The sequence below is a fragment of the Vanacampus margaritifer genome, chromosome 2 (genome assembly GCF_051991255.1).
Source record: "Vanacampus margaritifer isolate UIUO_Vmar chromosome 2, RoL_Vmar_1.0, whole genome shotgun sequence".
Lineage (NCBI taxonomy): Eukaryota > Metazoa > Chordata > Actinopteri > Syngnathiformes > Syngnathidae > Vanacampus > Vanacampus margaritifer.
This window is the reverse complement of record NC_135433.1, coordinates 37191146-37210005: the sequence shown is the minus strand read 5'-3', so window position 1 is coordinate 37210005 and position 18860 is coordinate 37191146. Positions and strand designations below refer to the sequence as shown.

General features: G+C 41.5%; 1 protein-coding gene across 1 annotated transcript in view; it reads left to right on the top strand.

The window, feature by feature from the left end:
- Nucleotides 1–18860, top strand: part of skila (SKI-like proto-oncogene a) — a 60371-nt gene that overhangs the window by 33316 nt on the left and 8195 nt on the right. The window contains exons 3-12 of the mRNA XM_077556328.1: nucleotides 791–895; nucleotides 1381–1466; nucleotides 3120–3262; nucleotides 5796–6130; nucleotides 7114–7344; nucleotides 8850–9115; nucleotides 15084–15389; nucleotides 15473–15556; nucleotides 16384–16513; nucleotides 17212–17320. Of these exons, the coding sequence (XP_077412454.1) occupies nucleotides 791–895; nucleotides 1381–1466; nucleotides 3120–3262; nucleotides 5796–6130; nucleotides 7114–7344; nucleotides 8850–9115; nucleotides 15084–15389; nucleotides 15473–15556; nucleotides 16384–16513; nucleotides 17212–17320 (1795 nt within the window). The remainder of the gene's footprint in view (nucleotides 1–790; nucleotides 896–1380; nucleotides 1467–3119; nucleotides 3263–5795; nucleotides 6131–7113; nucleotides 7345–8849; nucleotides 9116–15083; nucleotides 15390–15472; nucleotides 15557–16383; nucleotides 16514–17211; nucleotides 17321–18860) is intronic.

Below are 18860 nucleotides of genomic sequence, written 5' to 3'. Positions count from 1 at the left end.
ATTAGCTCCATCAGGCCTCTTGCTGAGCATGTCCTGGATTTGCTGCAAACACACATGCGCAGAAGTGATGCTGCTAGTATTTACTAAGCACACACAGGGCTCACGGGCTAAGAAGCTGACATAAATAATCATAAAGATCCAGCACACGCACACACATCTATAGTGTATAATATATAGTGCATCCTCAAATTGAGAGAGACTCCCAGCTGCGTTGTGGCCTGCCTAGCAATGAATCACACGCACACCAGCGCGTAGTGGCAGCCCGCTCGGCTTTGCTCCTCTTTTATTCATAGAGCTTCCTAGGCGGCCTCGTTCATTCCCGTAGACCTCGCTTGTTTTTTTGATGACATTCGTCTCCATTTTCTAACTCCTGGATGTCATTTGTTCCTCTGCCCTACATTTTCAAAGGTGTTCGTCTCTGTCCTTGTCTTTCTACTTTTCCTCTGTTCGTTAACCACACTGTCGTCAGCATAGTTTTCTTCTATAGGAGCAAATCTTGTCAGTCTTTGCAGACCCCATGAGTGTCTCCTCGCATACTATGCCCACCACTGGTTAGTATTTGTAAGTGCGGGAAAAAGTCTGGCCTGATTATCAGCTTTTGAGTAGATGCACAAATGTGGCATATATAAAAAGGTCAGAGCTTCATTAGCTATCCACTGTAGTGATTGACAGCTTTTTTTTCTTTCTTTTTTTTTTTAAGTATTGCTATTAATCGATATGAAACTGACTTTAGGATTCCTTTTATACACTGCCATCTTGTTTAACCTTGAAATGCCCTCTTTTCTTCCAGAAGACAGCTGCGGCGGATGAAGACCAGGAGAACCAAGCGTGCAAATCCTCCGCGGACCTTTGCTCCCCCAGCGGCAAGCTGGCTGAAACCGAGCCCACGAGGAAGGTCAGTCGCTGGGCTACCCCCTCCTTTACCTCCCCCTCCGCAATCTCTCATCCATCACCTCCCGTTGCTCCCGCCGCCCTCCCGTACATGTGGGTCAGCTCACTGGGTCAACCACCACGCACACACTCACACAAGCCGGTCATTTTCTGATGGCATGTGCCTCCTCTGTGCAACTTGTCAGGGAGCATACACACACGATAACACAGCTGCAGAGATACTCTTCGGAGCACTTTATCATGATTATCACATTTTCACGTGCACGTGCACACACGCACACACAGTTGCTCAGTGTTCTGCAGGTTATCCCTCATCCGTGTCTCCTGGCAGCATATATTAACTCTATTGGATTACGATCCTGACAGTGCAGCCCATTTCCTGCTTCATGTCTCCATGTAGCGCTTAGATGCATATAATCACCTTCTCTAATCATTCTTCTATTCAAAACTGTATGGGTGTTTTATTTTGTTTGTTTGTTTTTACCACAGGGTAAGATGTCTCCGACCATGGTGTACAATCAGCTTTTCCCGGACATCAAGGAGGAGCCGGGACACCCCACCCTGGTCCACCCCAGGTACTACAACCTAGAAAAGCACTGCATATTTGGAGCTGCTTTAGACAACACATTTTTTTCTGTCTGTGTGCCATATAAATGGCACCGACATAGAATAGTCTACCCGTCCATGTCCTTTATCCACTATAGCATGGGTGTCAAACATATAACCCGAGAGCCGGATCAGGCCCGCAAAGAGGTTTAATCCGGCCGGTAATAAAAAAAAAAGAGTGATGTTGGCCCAATTAATCAGGCAGCCACAATCAAAGCATAATGATAATTCATTAAATAAATTAATTTTTACAATGATTATGAATTTCAGAGCGATTGACCCACTTTGTTGTCATATTTATGAATGAAATACGATAATGTCCACCACCCACATCCGTGGAGCTCAAAATCTGTCTACTTGTGCCTTGACCTGTGCCACAACTTGGACCTGTTGTTAGCTGGTCTAAATTTTAGTCTACTTTCTTTCACAAAATTACCCTTGGTCTGCCAGGATGCCCAGTGAGGCACAAAATGGCCTGCCAAATTCTCGAACACAGAATTTAGACAATTAAGAAAAAAAAGATGTGCCCGTTTTTACGCCAAGTGCACGTGCGCCTGACTACCAAAATAGGGTTCCAACAGTCACAAAAATAGAAGAAAACATCTTTTGGATAGCTTTCTGTTGTGACTGATGCACGACTTCAATGACCAAAGATCTTCATCAAATATTAAATTGATTGATTATACCCCCACTATGGTCCTTTTTACATAAATCCTGCAAAATAGCTACTTCCCACCCATGTTTTTTCTTTTTTACACACAACCCCCCGGAAGAAAAGGAATGATATAACTGATATGATTCCAATTGGCTTCATCCTCTTCTCACCATCATCCATTGCAGCGTAATCCCACCCAGATTAAAAAGTGGAAACCAAACTCACGTCGACCTGCCCCGCGTGTGACCTGTGTGACGTGCTGATGTCGGTGGGATTAGCGCTCGTACCTCTCACCCCGCCAGAGCCACATGACTGTCACATAAACATACTGTTGACCCGCAACCTCAAACCCGCCTGCACCAGTTTGTAGCCATCACGTCTGGGCCAGTGAGCCATAATGAACGTCTCGCAATACATCCGCAGCACTTAGCGTCACATTCGATGCCCATTAGCCGCGTACATGTCAGCTATGAGCCGGGTGTGCATTATTCAATCAGACCTGGTTTGCCACTGTTGTACTTTTCTGCTTAACCTAGTTCGCTGTACCAGCCACAGCTCTGTCTGGAGGCGAGCTCGTGATGATGATGATGATGATGGTGGGGGGGAGGGTCTCCACGAGCAAAGATTCAGATAGTGCCACCTGGACGTTTGTGATAAGCCCAAGGTCTGTTTAGGCGTAGCCGGTGTAAACACAAGATAAGACCGACCCCAATATTCAGCTCCAGTGAGCTTTTTATGGCCCGCGCAGCGTGAATTACGGCGCGTGGATATGTTGCATATCATCCCTGCAAAGTCCATAACTCATAAGGTTTTATGAGACCATGAAAGGTGACAATGCTTGCTCACGATGATGAGTAGGGTAACAAAAAGCTGTAGTCAGTCAATTATGAACAAACGGAATTAATAAAAGCTACCTCAGAGTGTATATCAGTGTTTAATCTCTCGTTTTTTTTCTCGTCTTCTCTAGCTACTACCTGTACACGTACGATAAGATGGTGGCTCCCAACGTGTCGCTGCGCAGGGAGGCGGAGATGAGCCCCGAGATGCTCAGTGCGCTGCTCAAGCACCATTACGGCCGAGGAGCGCCACACCATGACGAGCCTCCTATGGGTGAGTAGCAATTTGTGATAAATAAGCGGTGTGATGCTAGGCCAAAAATCACGCGTCGTTAGTTTATAAAGCCACGCTTCCGGTTCACATTAAGGGGAAAAAAGGCAAAACATAAAACTGCTGGCAATATATTCTGCAGTAAATGAATCTTCTGTTTCATTTCAAATCATTTACAATATTCAGCATAATCCCTCAAGGGGAAATTCAATTTACACTCTTCCACTGTATGTTTTTGTGTTGCACACTACATGTAGAACCAGAGCAAACGCGTGCATGGAGAGATTCGGAGTGAGAGGCACCCAAAGAGTGCTGCATCACTGAATGGTGCAACGGCATCTTGCTCACGGGCACCTAGGCGGTAACCCGCAAGCAGAATAGCATCTCTCCAACAACTATGTGCCAAACTTGTGACCTTCTGGTTCCAAAGCACAAGTTCTAAAAGATGAAATACCGCCATAAGAAACATTCTCAAATAATTTATACAGTAACATAACGTTTTAATTAAATGGGGGGGGGGGGGTCAGTTTTTTTTTTTTTAAGAAAAGCACATCTTCAGTTTTTTGAACGGACTGAATTTAACCACATAAAAATATAATCCATCCATCCGCCCAATTACCAAACCGCTTATCCCTCGCGAGGGTTGTGAGCGTGCTGGAGCAGTGACATTATTCTTTGCTTTGACTGCTAAAAGCATCAAAGCCATCAGCTGGTCAGAGGCAGAGCTGCTCTGTTTGTTCACTGTGTGGCCTAGTAGCTATACTTCCTGTCCCTGCTGTTTTGGTTAGCAACGGAGCTCATAGCGCAGTAGTTAGACCTTCAATAACTGATATTGACGATGGCAGCAATTTGAGGGATGGATACAATCGGGGGACGAATATAAAATGGAGCCTGTAGCTGCAGTCATGTGTGTTAGTAATAAGTCTGCTCGCTAGCGGTCTGCTGGTAAAGTGCTGCATATTTGTAAATAAATGACACTCATATATAGGACCTAGCACAAGCTATTAACATTCTTACGACGTGAGCGGGAGAGAGAGACAAGCATGCTTATGGAAGAGACACGTGTGCGCTGTAAAGAGTAAACCGCACAAACAAACACATACACGCCCGCAGCCATGCACATAATCATGTGCTGACCTTCACTTGGGGGGTGTGGGGATCGGTACCTCACTATTGATGAGCAAGGGCTGGCAGTGACCTCCTTTTCTGCACTTCTGTTGTGCGTTTTATGCATAAATGCATGCGTGCGCGTGTGTGTGTATGTGTGTGTGTTAATCGCAATCACAGGAATGTCTCCGCCATTCCAGCCTGTCTCACTGCGAACATTTCTCCTTCCATTATTTTCTCTTTTCCGCAACTCCGCCTCCCACGCAGTCTGCTGTCACTTTCTTCACTCCTCCTGTCCCGCAGATGCAAAAATGGCCACTTCAAACCAAAATGGTAGATTTGGTCTTTTCAAGCATGGGTACTTGCAACACTTTTGTCTGTCTACTCATGAAATACATTCCTACTGAGTTTCATGTTGCTAAGTCAAACTGGCTTCAGAGCTGAATTTTCTGACTTTTTGGGTCATGCTGCCAAATATACATTTTCTACAAAATCACGCTTAAATGGCCTCTTCTGTCTAAATGCTACACTTTTCCATCCTTCATGATAGACATGCCTACCAAATTTTATGTTGCTATACTGTATCTATCTGGCTTTGGGTTATTCTACTAAACAACTTGTCATCAAAATGACTCCAAAATGTCCGCCCATGTCTTTTTGGGCATTCATTATTGACATACCTACCAAATTCTTTTCCAGCATGTCTTCTTTAGACTTTTTCTTTTTTTCCCCTCCACTCATATTAGACATGCTAACTAAATTTAATTTTGCTAAGGCAAACTGTCTTTGGGGCCCTGATTTTTCAAATCTGCTTTCACTTTCTTTCTCCTCCTCCTCTTCTTCCCAGTCTCTGCGTACCTTCCATTCTTTTGCTATCCTACTTCCTTTTGATCCATCAGAATGCCTCACTGCTATTTGTGTATAGCATGTACTGTATGCGCTATTTATTTGCCACACACACACACACACTATATGAATAAAAAGCAATGCAAACAATGCGGCTTTTGATGCCTCTCCAAGCAGAGGTAGTCTTTAATCTGCCCCACTAAGCAAGCATGTACATTATTAAGAGGTCTGGAATATTTGTTACATTAATTAATCCTACATTTCATTCACTAAAATGTGTTCATCTTTTCTGAATTTGTTGATGTCACTTTATTAATTGCATTTTCTTTTAAGTGATAAGACTTATGACTTATGTATTTAACTTTTGTATATATTTTTTGGTTCATCTGTCTACTTTGTAAATTCGAATCTAGTCCACCCCCTGTTTTAAAGTGACAGATCAAGTTGCCAGGTGCCGCATAAGCCCTCCTCAATTCCGATTTTGCCGTGATGGAGATGTGAACTATTTTTGAAAACGTGACTTGCTGCCTCTTTTTATATTATCCTCTCTAACTTCCATCTTCATCCCGCTTCTTTTCCTCAGATCTCCACGCGTCGCCTCCACTGGCTGAGGAGGCCAAATCCCAACACGCTGCCGAGCGGGAATGCCAAACCCAGGCAGTTTCCATGGAGACGAGCAGCCTGAGCGGCAAGATAGCCGCCCGCACCCGCAGCCCTCCTCCTCCTTCTCCTCTTCATCATGCATTGCCGCCGCCTGTAACGGAGGCGGCGGACGATGATGCGGGATGTGCCGTCAACATGACGTCTGGCGGGCTGGAGGACGACAAGGACAGGATTGTGGTGGAGATCATGCAGATGTATGGCAAACAGCAGGAGAAGCTTAACTCCACCCTAAACAAGCAGCTGCAGCTGGAGATGGTGAGAAATGAGCCCACTCAGATTACAATACATTGAAGGGCTCCTCAATAAATATCAAAATCTTATTTTAGGCCAAGTATGTTAAAAGCCACCATAACAACACGTACACAAGTACATAGAGTCTTTAAGCAATGTAATGTGTCCACTGTTCAGTAGTGCGGTAATACTTACACGGTGACCATTGTGCAAATGATGCAGATGTGGTCCATATCAAGAAAACTAAACATTTTCTCCTATAACTCGCCATTAAATCAGAAAAAAGAATGGAAATCTATTTTATTCCAACAATATTAAGTTGGTAGAAATCTGGCAAAAAACATATACTTCTTCGAAGGTAGCTTCAAACCAAAATGGCTTCTTGAGCCCTATATTCGTGCCCAGTGCAAGTCTAACTGTGCACATGGGTGGGGTGTAGGGGTGTGAATTGCCTAGTACCTGGCCATTCGATTCGTATCACGATTCATAGGTCACGATTCGATTCGATACCGAGTAATCCCGATACGAAACTATAAATTGATTATTGCGATTTTTTAAACCTCAAATTTAGAAAATACTAATCAGTAAACTTGTACATGTACACTGTAAGATTTGTATGAAAATGTTTCTATTTATCTGAAAATTCAGGTTGCAGTCTGTTTGTTTGAACAGCACTGAAATAAAATATTAACGCTTAATGTTCCATTAATATAACATTCTTCCATGCTTAATGTGTAAATCCTAACCCTAACTAAGTAAAACGTTTTGTTGAATATTCCCATTAAAAAAATTATGTTTAAAAATCAATTCGGCCACATATTGAATCGATTTGAGAATTTGCGCACTGTAATATCGCGATATATTTCCGAATCGATGGTGGGGTTTTTTTTGGGCACAATTGTGTGAGTGAACGCAGACCACTGGCTTCCGGTGTGTCTTTTTATTCATGACTTTTGGAGACGTTCTTTGTTGTTGGCTAACAAATGTTCCCATCCGTTTGTCCGCAGGAGCTGGAGGCATTGCGTGGCGGCGAGGCGGCGCGGCTACGCGAGCTGAGTGCCGAGCAGCGGGAGTTACGCACCGAGCTTGAGGCGGTGCACAGCGAGCAGGCGCGCCAGCTCGGCCAGGCCCGCCAGGAGCAGCTGGAGCTGGAGACGCGTCTGGAGCAGCTGCGGCAGCAGGCGTGCGCTTGCGAACCCGCCGTCCAGCGACAGCAGGAGGCACATTACGCTGCACAGGTATGGTGCCACAGTGCATGTAGAAACTAGGTAGATAGATGAGCGAGTGATCATGTGTCTATGTTGGTGCTGCTGTTTTGGTTAGGAAAGAACTTTGCAAATGCGCTCAACAGATAACTCTTTCATGTCCATGTGTGGTCACGATCTGAGAACTGATGTTATTCCAGTAAAGACCTGTTTGTTTTTATTTTTTGTTTGTTTTGTTTTTTACCAGCGTCTATTTTAGGGTGGCTGTTTTGTTGGACTGGATGAAATCCAATCCAATGGAAACTAATTAGTTTCCATACATGTGCATATCATTTAGGATATTTGGTTATTTGTTGTAAGAGTTAATTTGTTGTTGGCAATGATAAAAACCCCTTTCTAGACAAATCTACCTTTATTTTCAAAAAAATTATCAAAAATCTAATCCGATTTTATTATAATGATTATGACTAAAACACACAACTTTCTTCTAAAAAAACTAAGTTCATTTTTGTCTAAAAAAATCTAATTATCTAATTGTTGTTATTGTATCTCAAATAATCTTTTCCTATGGAAAAGAATTGAATAAATTAATGTGTTACAGATCCCACAAAACACCCCAAAAATGTTTTTTTTTTTAAACGTGTTTTTCATGTCATGTTTCAAAAAATTGCAATTGTAATAACATTTCTCTCCATATAACTTGAAAACACATAAAATGACAGCACAAAGCACAACATGTACCTATTGTTTTGTCCTTTCTTTCTCGTCTACTGTGAGGCTTTTTGGCTGTAGGCTTAATGTCACATGACTGCCACCAACTAATATTATCCTTCCACTGCAAGGAAACCAATGTGAATTGATGGTGACAGAGATTGTGAAGTATGCTGCTGCCTTCGAGTGGTTGGGGTGTGAAGTGCACTCCCCCCAAAAAATTATATCTCAAGAAAATTTTGGTCAAGTGAAAACCTCGTACTTGTATCTCAGGGCACCAAATTTATTTTCTAGAAATACTTCAATTATTTTCATAGGATTACGTCTCATTTTTTAGAAAACACAAAATATTTTCTCCCCAAAAAATCTAATTGTTTCCTTGAAAAAAGTCTGTCACTAATACTGTGTTGGAAACAACTATTGCATGTTATTTAAAATTCGCACTTATTATTTGATTTGGTGCTATTTTTTTTGTAGGCAGGGCGTCTTTTAGATGGATGTGGACAAATTGTATGTCATTTGAAATTGCGTGTTATTGTGGTTGTCATGCCGTCCATTTTTAACACCCACATAAATTATATGGTTGGCTACCAGACAACCATATTTTGGTTCAAGCCAAATAGTGGTGATGCTTTAAATTGACACCGGGCCACACAGACTGCATATTCAGTCTTTGTTGGAGGGTTTAGGCTGATTTTCCTGCTTTTCTTGTTTCCGAGCTTTCTGTCCCCACTTAGCATCCACCGGAGGGAAGAAAGTTATGCGCTTGTTACGTGGGCTTCCTAAGATTTTGTTGCTAAAATGTCCTCCTTGTGTTCTCTTGGCAGTTGTCGGAGCTTCGCCAGAGGCTGGAACGTGCCGAGGCTGACCGTGAGGAGCTGCAGGAGGAGCTGAGGCGGGAACGGGAGGCGCGCGAGAACCTGGAGCGCACCATCGGCCAGCTCAAGCAGCAGATGGTCCAGTCGGGCACCGCCATTCCCACCGGGGGCAGCCCCTCGCCTCCCCTCACCCCGTCCACTGGACCCCCCAACGCCCATTCACCCGCCTCCTCCTCCCCGTCCTCTTCCTCCTCTTTCTCGGAGGCCCCAAAGTAACCGGCGGCCCTCTTCTGCTTTCGTTGTAGGACTTTTGTAATTTAACATCAAAGAATAGTTTTGTCTTTTTTATTATTATTACTATTACCGGTAGTCCTTCTTCTGCTGTCAGCAAACAATATTTCAACTTTTTTTGTTTGTTAGGCATGTGAAGATTTCAATTTATAGCCACCACCATTCGCGCTGCTTGGTTCGCATTCCCTTGGCACACCTCATGGACGGACGAGCGACCGCTCATCTCCTCAGAGAGCAAAGTGAACATAATGTCACGGAAAACAAAGGAGAACTACTTGACGCACCTCGCTTTACCAAGCCGTCCTCCCTCCGCAACACTGTGGCGTCCTTCAACCCCCACCCAAAAGAAACACTGTGCTACTTTCTCCAGTGTACTTAACCTACCCGACCGCCACCGAGGAAAGGAATGACTTTTTTTTGTTTTGTTTTCTGCGAGGAAACTGAAGGCAGCTTTTGATAATAACACAAGTGGCCGCCGCCCACTTTAGCGGCCCCGCCCCTTGATTTGACTTGAATTGGGACACAGGTGACAGTTTACTTTCCCGCAAGGCAATTGAAGAGGGGCGGTACCCTTGGGTGGACGCTGGCCTGGGGCACCAACTTCGACAAGCCCTCCTCCGGCGCCAGAGCAGCTTGGGGGGCTCACAGCCTCACTTTTTGTCACCTTAACAGACAAAATGTGCTTCTTATTGTCTCGAAAGAGATGAGTGAGTGAATGAGTGAGTGAGTGAGTGAGTGAGTGAGTGAGTGAGTGAGTGAGTGAGTGAGTGAGTGTAAATAATGGCTGAAGTGGGTTGGCGGGGTCTCTTGAACTTTTTATGCATCTCCTACAAATGCAAATTGATAAGACATTCCACTGTGTTCCATCTCAAAGGCAGATTACGAGGACTGTCGCAAGTCAAGTCATCATGGGGAGAAAACAACTTTTAAAGAAAGTATTTAACATAATATTAAACTAAAGATTTCTATATACTTTGTACATACACTAGCCATTAATATATAAACTCTTCTACTTCTGTGGATAATCTGTTGAAGGTTATATGAATGGAAACGGGGAAAAAAGGCTTTTGCTTGGGATCTTTGCAAGAATATGCAAATTTATCAAGTGGATGTGAAGGAAAATGATTCATACTTTGCCCCCTGTCGTTTTTGAGCTGGGGAAAAAAAGGAGAAAAAAAACTTTCATGTCACTTTTTCTATAAAATCCACCAAAGGCCATACAAGATTTCTGAGGGAAAAAATCATTTATGTGGATATTTGTGGCCTTTTTCATAATATAGCGCAGAGGTTTTTAGAATTAATGCCAGGCCAGATTATATGTGATGCCGGCTTCAATGTGTAAATTCATCAAGAATAGTGTGCAACAAAATGACAAAAAAAAAAATACATATATATTTTTCTGCATGTTTCGCTGCTCCTCTTGTTTGTGTCACATGACCACACACAAACAAAATGTCTCCCACACGTAGAATAATAATTATGAGCCACTGAGGCTCGTGTGCATGAATCTGTGCAAGTTTTTGAAAATCATGATGTGTTGAGGAAGAGGGCTTCATATTAGGTCAGTGTGTGTGTTTGTGAGTGAGATGAGAATGCGTGTTTGTACATTCTTGACGCCACTGAATTCTAATTCAGTATTAGTGCTTTTTTTTGGCCCTATTTCAGCAGAACAAGATTACATTTTGTACACAAGGGGCCTGCTGTTTCAAGTCAAAAAGAATTTCCCCCCTTTAACTAAGGATGACATTTTGCAGTGTTACAAACATAGATATGCTTTTGTACAGTTTTTTTTTCTTTCTTTTTAACACCAGTGCAAAGTTTGTCCACCACAATGTCAATGACATTCACATATCCGCTGTTAGGGTTTCACACAATGGCGCCGCATACTGTATATAAAGATACTAAAAAAAAAAAAAAATTAAAAGACAGGAGACGTGAATTCCCAACAAGAATGACAATCGGCCAGTTTGGGAGCTCCTGTCCTTTTCTTCTTCGGTGGCATGCTTTTGTCGTCCATCCTAGCACTGGTGAGTGACAAATAGGTACATTCTGTTTTCCTTTATTCACCTATTTAAAAAAAATAGATTACAAATATATATATATATATATATATATAAAGATTTATATATATATATATATATATATTAGTGGCTTTCCCCATGCCGCCACACAATGCTGAAACATGACTTGCAGTGTCCGTGTATGAATATGACCATTGCCAATAACCATGTGATGAGACTTGTTCTTTGCATGACTCGAGACACTGATCTCCTACCTCATGTTGTGACATATATAAATATAAATATATATAAACAATGTTTTTTTATGCAGAGGACACTAACTGTTCAATCATTTAATATTGACAAGTACATGACCTGACCTGTAAATGCTTTTTAGCTCTATAATACCTCACTTCCTGTATCTTTGTGGGTTTTTTGTTTTTATTTTCCTCTTCTTTGACCTCATTTTCATTTCACACCTTGTACATATGACCTTGTGTATAGACAATGAACTTGGATCCAATTCAAGTAAAGTTCTGTAGTGTTAAGCCATCAACACGTCTCCTGCTGTTCTTTTTCACACTTGCAGATTTTTAACATTTTAAGTGTCCGAAAGAAGTATTTTGACATCAAAAGTCACACAAAGCATCAATCGAGCCAAATTAGAGCTGTTTTCCTCACTCCCGATCAAAGTCAGCAAATGCCCTATTGTATGGTGTCTCTGAAAGATTATCCTGAGCGATATACTGGTCTGATTACCTGTGTGTGTGTGTGTGTGTGTGTGTTTTGTTTCCTAAGAGAAAAAGAAAAATCGAATACAGATTCAAGAGTGAACCCAAACAAAGGATAAATAATAATCAAAGTACACTTAACCCGTGGGCAGTATTTTATTTTGAAATGGCTTGGTCAGAACCAACAAAAATCCAAAAAATGGTCACAATAACGCCTAGGGGTTAAACGATTAAGGGAGGTTATCACTTCCTGTAGTGTGCTCTTATTGTGGAAGACAAAGCATACAATTTCCGTTCAGGGAAGGGTAATTATTTTGCGATCGACACGCCTAACTTGCAAAAATAAACATCAGGTAAAACACGCTGATGACGCCTTCTGCTGCAGCAAATACGTTCCCACTTATATTGGTGCCAACAACCCAAGGAAATTTATAATACAGTTCACACACACTGCTGACTAAATTGCAGGGCCAGAAAGTAAAAACACCTTCACAGTGGTAAAGAATATATGAGAACCAGTTTGATAGAGATCGGGGGCCAGCCTGCAAATACTGAAACTCTCACACACATTGTTATATATGTGAGGTAAAAAAAAAACTAGACTACTGTAAAATGTGTTAACATTGTTTGGTTAATTTAGCATCACCCTGCCAAAATAAACACAACGGGCTCTGGAGACACAACCATCTCAATCTTGTGTTTAGAACAAACTTGACCAAAGGAGCTCAATCTTTTCTACTAAATTTAAACCTCACAGAAGCGATTTGTCTGAGTGAGTGGACACACTACAAATACAAAACACACTTCCTGTCTGGCCAGTGAAGCACAGCCAGGCCCAAAAACAAATCCCACAAAAACATAGGAGACAAAACCTTTCCTGCCAATAAGCTTGATTGATTGTGAAATAATAGCAAACGCCATGGCAACCGAAGACAGAAATAGACTCCACATTCGAGAAGCGGCAAGTGGGGAACTGGAGCATATGGCCCACAGGCACACCTCAATTGACCCTAGGGGAGTGCCATCTGGGAGGCCAAAGACCCCCCTATGGAGCGTCCCACCAAAGTCCAGCAATGGGATGTGTTTGCTCAAGGGTGCGTGGATTAGACAGGAGAGCACAAAGTACAGTGTGTTCTCTGGATGCATGCCACAAATGCTATATGGACTGTTTGTAGCCTACATGTGCCAGTATAGTACAAAGGGAATAGTGGTAGTTTGTTAATAGTGCACCAATAGCTAAATCTGTTATGAAAGACATTGACAGTTCATGCAATGATTAAAACGGAGCTAAAAATGAATGATAAACAGATATTATGACAATATCACTTGCACCAAATATATTAATTAATTAATATTAACTAGTAGTAGTAGTAGTAATAGTATTGTTGGTTTTAGCATCTTGATTTGAATTGTTTTTGGGTTCCAAAAAGATTACTTGCCATTTGCCAACCTACTACTACTACTACTACTACTATTGTATATTTTACTACCCACTACTACTACTACTTTTCCATATTACTGCAGTGTTGTTATCTTTGGATTTTTGCTTCTAAACAATTCCTGCCAACAAACCTGATTAGTGAGGCGTAATTCTCCATGTGCCGCCACACGACCAACCATGGCGCTGTTGCACTCACTAGGCACCAACTCCTGCCTGGATACGTGCCCCAGAGTGAGACGCACGCGAGCGTCACGTGACCGCGCCGTGACGTCGTCTTGGTCACGCGGCGTTTTTGCTAATGTCACCTTTAGTGTTCTTTTGACCATACAGTACCGTGTGGGCGCTTGTTCATGAAGAACACAAAATTGTTGTCAGACCTACAACGCTGCTCCGAGTCCCGACGACGTTGTTGTCGTCATCCATCATGAGTCTTCTTTGCTTTTCATTGCCGTAACTACGGTACGTACTTCACGGCGGCTAACTGGCTAACTGTCTAACTGTCAACAGACGAGTCGAGGCAACAAATGTGTATTATGTTTTTGGTGTACATCTACGATGATTTCATAAATCCAGGAGAAATGTTGATTTATATGACTCAAATTTTGGTTAAGCTTTAGTTTTTTTGTGGTTAAAAGATTGCGAGTGGGCGCTGTACTTTAGTTTCGGCTAATAAGAGTAAAAACTGCTTACGTAGAACTGCAAACAATTAATAAATACTGTAATTTTTTTATTGGTTGTAACTTACAAGTTAAGATAGCGCCAAAATGGCAGTAATCACTGCTTTTCAAATTGTGTTTCATGCCATTTTTAAATACAAGTTATAACCTCGATGGATGGCGCATGATTATGATGTCATTTGTAACCGTTATATAACCTGCCAACAACCTTACACCTAGCATTAGGAAAGAAATTGGTCGAAGTTCATTTAAGTTGAAAGCTCGATCAGACCTCAATAACTTCTCTCTTTCTTAACCACTAACCACGTTTCATGCAGAATCTGTTTAGTCATCGTCAAACAGTTTGCTCTTTTTTTTCTGACGGATTTCTGCACTTGCAGTTTTATATCAGTTACACTTATACCAGTGCATTTACAGTGCTTCTTCTTGTCCCTGAAGTTTTGAGTTGTGCAAGCCATATAGTATTTATTGTTATTGTATAAATCTATTTGTGGTTAAATGTTTTTGGGTTATGTTGCGAATTATTATTATCATTATTTTGTATATTAGCCTACTATTATTTGTTTCATTTTTATTTGTATACTTTTATTATTTGTATGTGTTGATGAGATAATGTATCTCAAAGGAATAAATCAATAAACATAAAAAAAATCGGGATTTTTTTTTTTAAGTAATGTTTGTAAATCATTATTCATTAACATCATCTTTAATAGTGTTGTTTTGATCATTTTATTCTGCAGTAATGTTGATGATTTATTATTACTATTTGTAATGTTCTTATTATTTATTTTTAATCAGCCGTGATTATTAATAATACAGAATTATTAATTCATTTTAATTTATAAGAAATCCTGCCAATAACCCAAATTATTTTCTGAAATGTCAAATTATCATCATTTTAAGAAATCCCACCAATTACTCAGATTTTATGCTGAAGTAATCTTGTCAAAAATTCCTACTATCATTACTTCAATATTATTGTTTCGTTTATACCCACGGGTTTCCTACCCTTACTGTTAGAGAAACAAGGTTTAATTATTTGTTTCCTTTTCAGTTGGGTTAAGTACAAGTGCTTTGACATTTTTTCTTTTGCCACGACGCAGCATGGAGAACTCCGAGGGCGGGACGTCGTCGGAGCCCGACGGCGGCACGCCGCGACCGTCATCCCACCTGGGCCACGCGTCAGAGCCGGCGGCGTGGGCCTCTTCCTCGGAGCACTGCGAGCCCAGGAGACGGCGCGAATCCCAGCAGCAAGAGCATCAACAAGAACGGCGGTGGCGGCGGCGACGGCGGGGGGAGGGTCAGGAACAGCTGCTCCGGGAGACGGCGCGCCGGAGGTTGCCAGGCCAACGCGAGCACTTGGAGGCGTGCGGCTCAGTGAGCGACGCAGCGGAAAGTTCGCCTAAGAGGTTTGCTCGGGCCAAATGCCAGCTGGTCGCTCATGCCACTGGCACGGGTGGGTTGACTTGACTTCTTATTTTTCCCTCCGCAGGAAAGCTCACTTTCTTCATGGACCCTACCCAGCCACTCACTTCGGACCCAAGGCCTGCATTCTTCCTAACCCCACTTCAGTCATGTAAGCGACCGCTTGTTTGTGCACTGGAAAAAAAAAAAGTCCTTTGATTGTACTTAATTAGAAGATGTACAGTTGCAAGTGGCTAAAAACGCAGTCGACTTGTCATTTCCCCCCACTGCGCCTCACTTTTGTAAAGCTTTCTCACGACTTGTTACACATAGTCATTATGTCAAATAATTTCATCACATCCAGGTATTATGGAGCTTTAATACTATTTAATTATTACATGTATGTTTGTAGTATTCCGTTAAGTACCGTAAATAGAATTTTTTTTTTTAAAGTCTGTCTGTCTGTCTGTCTGTCTGTCTGTCTGTCTGTCTGTCTGTCTGTCTGTCTGTCTGTCTGTCTGTCTGTCTGTCTGTCTGTCTGTCTGTCCGTCCGTCCGTCCGTCCGTGATCAAAGTTTTTTTTTCTTTCCCTGGCAGCGCATGTACTGTATGTACTGTTAGTGTGTGGACATTGACACTGAAAGCCTTATGTAACCCTGTGAGATAAGATTAAAAAAGCAAAACAAAAAATACAGGAATGCCGTGATTGGTTGTTTTGCCTCGGAATAGGAACGACTCACAGCGCAAGCAACTATAGATGCTTGTCACCCCATGTCAGTTTGTGTGTTTCCCTCGGAGGGCGTGCGTGCAATTTTATCAACGCAATGCCGGTGAGCCGTCGTGCTAGGGCGGTGCGAGAAAAAAGGTAGAAAGAATAGGAAAGGGAGTGTTTTATTGATAGTGTGTCGTTAAGGTTAACAATTGAATGTACCCGAGGACCACTAAGAAATCTCATGATGCGACGGCACAAGTGACAAATGTGTGTGTTTGTGCGCCTCAGGCACATCCAGGACCCAGCAAGCCAGCGCCTCACCTGGAATAAACCTCCCGTCAACGTCCTGGTCATCAGGAAGATCCGAGACGAGAGCCTGGCGGAGCCTTTCAAAGAGCTGTGTCGGTTTCTAGTGGAGGTACGTCCAGCAACAACGCGACACGTGTGCGTGTTTGGATGAAGGAGTGTGTCTGTGTGCGTGCGTGACCGCATTGCGTGACTGCTGGCGACAAAACGAGCCCTTTGTTTGCATTTGTACACGAACGGAGGTAAACAGACGTTTACAGCTCAGTAGAAAAGGATGGACTCAAATGCGCTGCAGCAGTCGCAGAATTCAGTTCACCCCTCACATTTCTGCAGATATTTAATCATATCTGACAACACAAGACATGACACTTCAGTATATAACTTGTGACAATTTATTGTTCCCTCAAAATAAAGCCCAGGCAACAAAAGTGAGTAGACCCAGAAGTGAAAATGTCCAAATGTAGCCTTTTTCATTTGACCCAACTGGTTGTCAATCTGGGCAACTAGTCATTCTCAGCTAGCGATGGAAGTGGCATGAGGTTCTTGGAGAAATTCATTTCTGGATTGTGCTGTGAATCCACACACGAAGGCAATTGGCGCTCCGACGTTTGGACTTTGTATGCAATAAGTACAGACCAACAGCAGAAGTCAAATAGTCGTCCAGGATTGCTCGCAAAATGGCAGAAACAAATGTCGCCCCTGTTTTCTCTGTTGTGGAGTAGCGTGAAGCGACCCCCCCCTGTAGTTCCACTAGATACGCAGGGCCAAGTGACATTTCACATTTGGTGAACGTGTGCGCGTGTGGCTCAGGAGAAGCAGATGATGGTGTACGTGGAGCGGCGGGTGGCCGATGACGGGACGCTGTCCAAGGACGAGAACTTTGGCTCCATCCGAAACCAGCTGTGCACGTTTAGAGAGGGTGAGTGAGGGAGCCTCAATCATCGCCTCCCTTCCACCAATTTCTCACACTCCCGCCTTAATGGTAACAACCGCCTTTAACATACTGTTGGTTAGCATTGATATTTGTGGCTTTTGAAGCAACAGATGATGATGAACACAAATTTATCCTCTATAAAAAATGACTAATGTTACCGCATCTGACTGTCACTTATAGTAGTAGTAGTCTTCTTGTGACTATTAAAGCGCCTCCCAATGGCCAAGGCAGGCACACCAGAAGGAGCAGCACGATTGAATTGCATTGCAGTATTAATCCCCCACCTAAAAATGGAAAAAAAGAAAAATAAATAGTTAGAAGCATGGAACTGATTCGTATCTCGAGGCACCAATGTATGTTGTATTTTTATTATTATTGTTGTATTTTTTTCCTGTAAACATTTTTAAATATGTTTTTGTAGTTTTAGTCTAATTTTTAGCTATTTTCTAATAATCTTCTAATATGCTAGCTTATTCTAATAGTGTTTTATTTATATATATTTTTCTGGTATTTTTGGACTTTTCTGTCTTAATTGTAATATTCCGTTTTGTTTATGTAACTTATAATTTTTGCCATATTAAAAAAAAATTAAATTAATAAATTCTCTTTTTTTTTGTATTTTTATCTATTATTTAAATAGTTTGGCCATATTTTTGTGATATTTGTTGGATGTTTTTGTATTATTTTTTTGTCCTGGTTTGTGCAATATTTTCTAAACTTTGTATTTTTGACATCATTTTTGTATTGTTTTCCCTTTCAAATATTTGTATTTTCTTGTCAAATTTGTTTTATTATTTTGTAATGTTTTTGTCTTAATATTTGAGGTTTTTTTTTTTAATCATTGGCCTAATATTGCATAATTGACTAGTCATAGTAAAAAAATATGACTTAGGAAATGAAATGTTTTTCATGGTCTAATACTTTCGTTACTAATAATTTATAATAATTTACATACAGTATTAATAATCTTCTGTCTCATAGTTTAGTATTTTTGTATATATTTTTGCCACATTTTGATCATTGTTTCTTAGATAATCTGCTGAAGTCAGGGATGTGATTTTTCCGCTAATTCGCGGAATTCCGCTTTTTATACCCCCCCCCCCAAAAAAAAAAATTCTGATATTTTTTTATTTTTTTATTTTTTGTAGTTCATTGTGTATGCACATGACTCCGACAGATAACATCTTCTGCTATAACAAAGACATTTGTGGTATGCTCTAATATGAGTTACTTTTCATTTGGTCATGATACAATTATTTGTTCATGAAATTTGAACTCTTCAACATTATTTATGTGTTAACTTAGTAATCACATTAGTTAGATATGATGATATTCTCAGTGATAGTTTTTAAAAGCAAAGTCCAATGTTTTTGAATGTGACTGATTTTGAGTTGACTAAAACTGCCATTTTATATGGGATAGTTCAATATACATTGAAAATTTATGCTGTTGTTTTGTCTATTTCTTTGTCATGTGAGTGCATTGAAAGTACTTAAAAACACGGAAAACCCATGAGCTCCGGGCC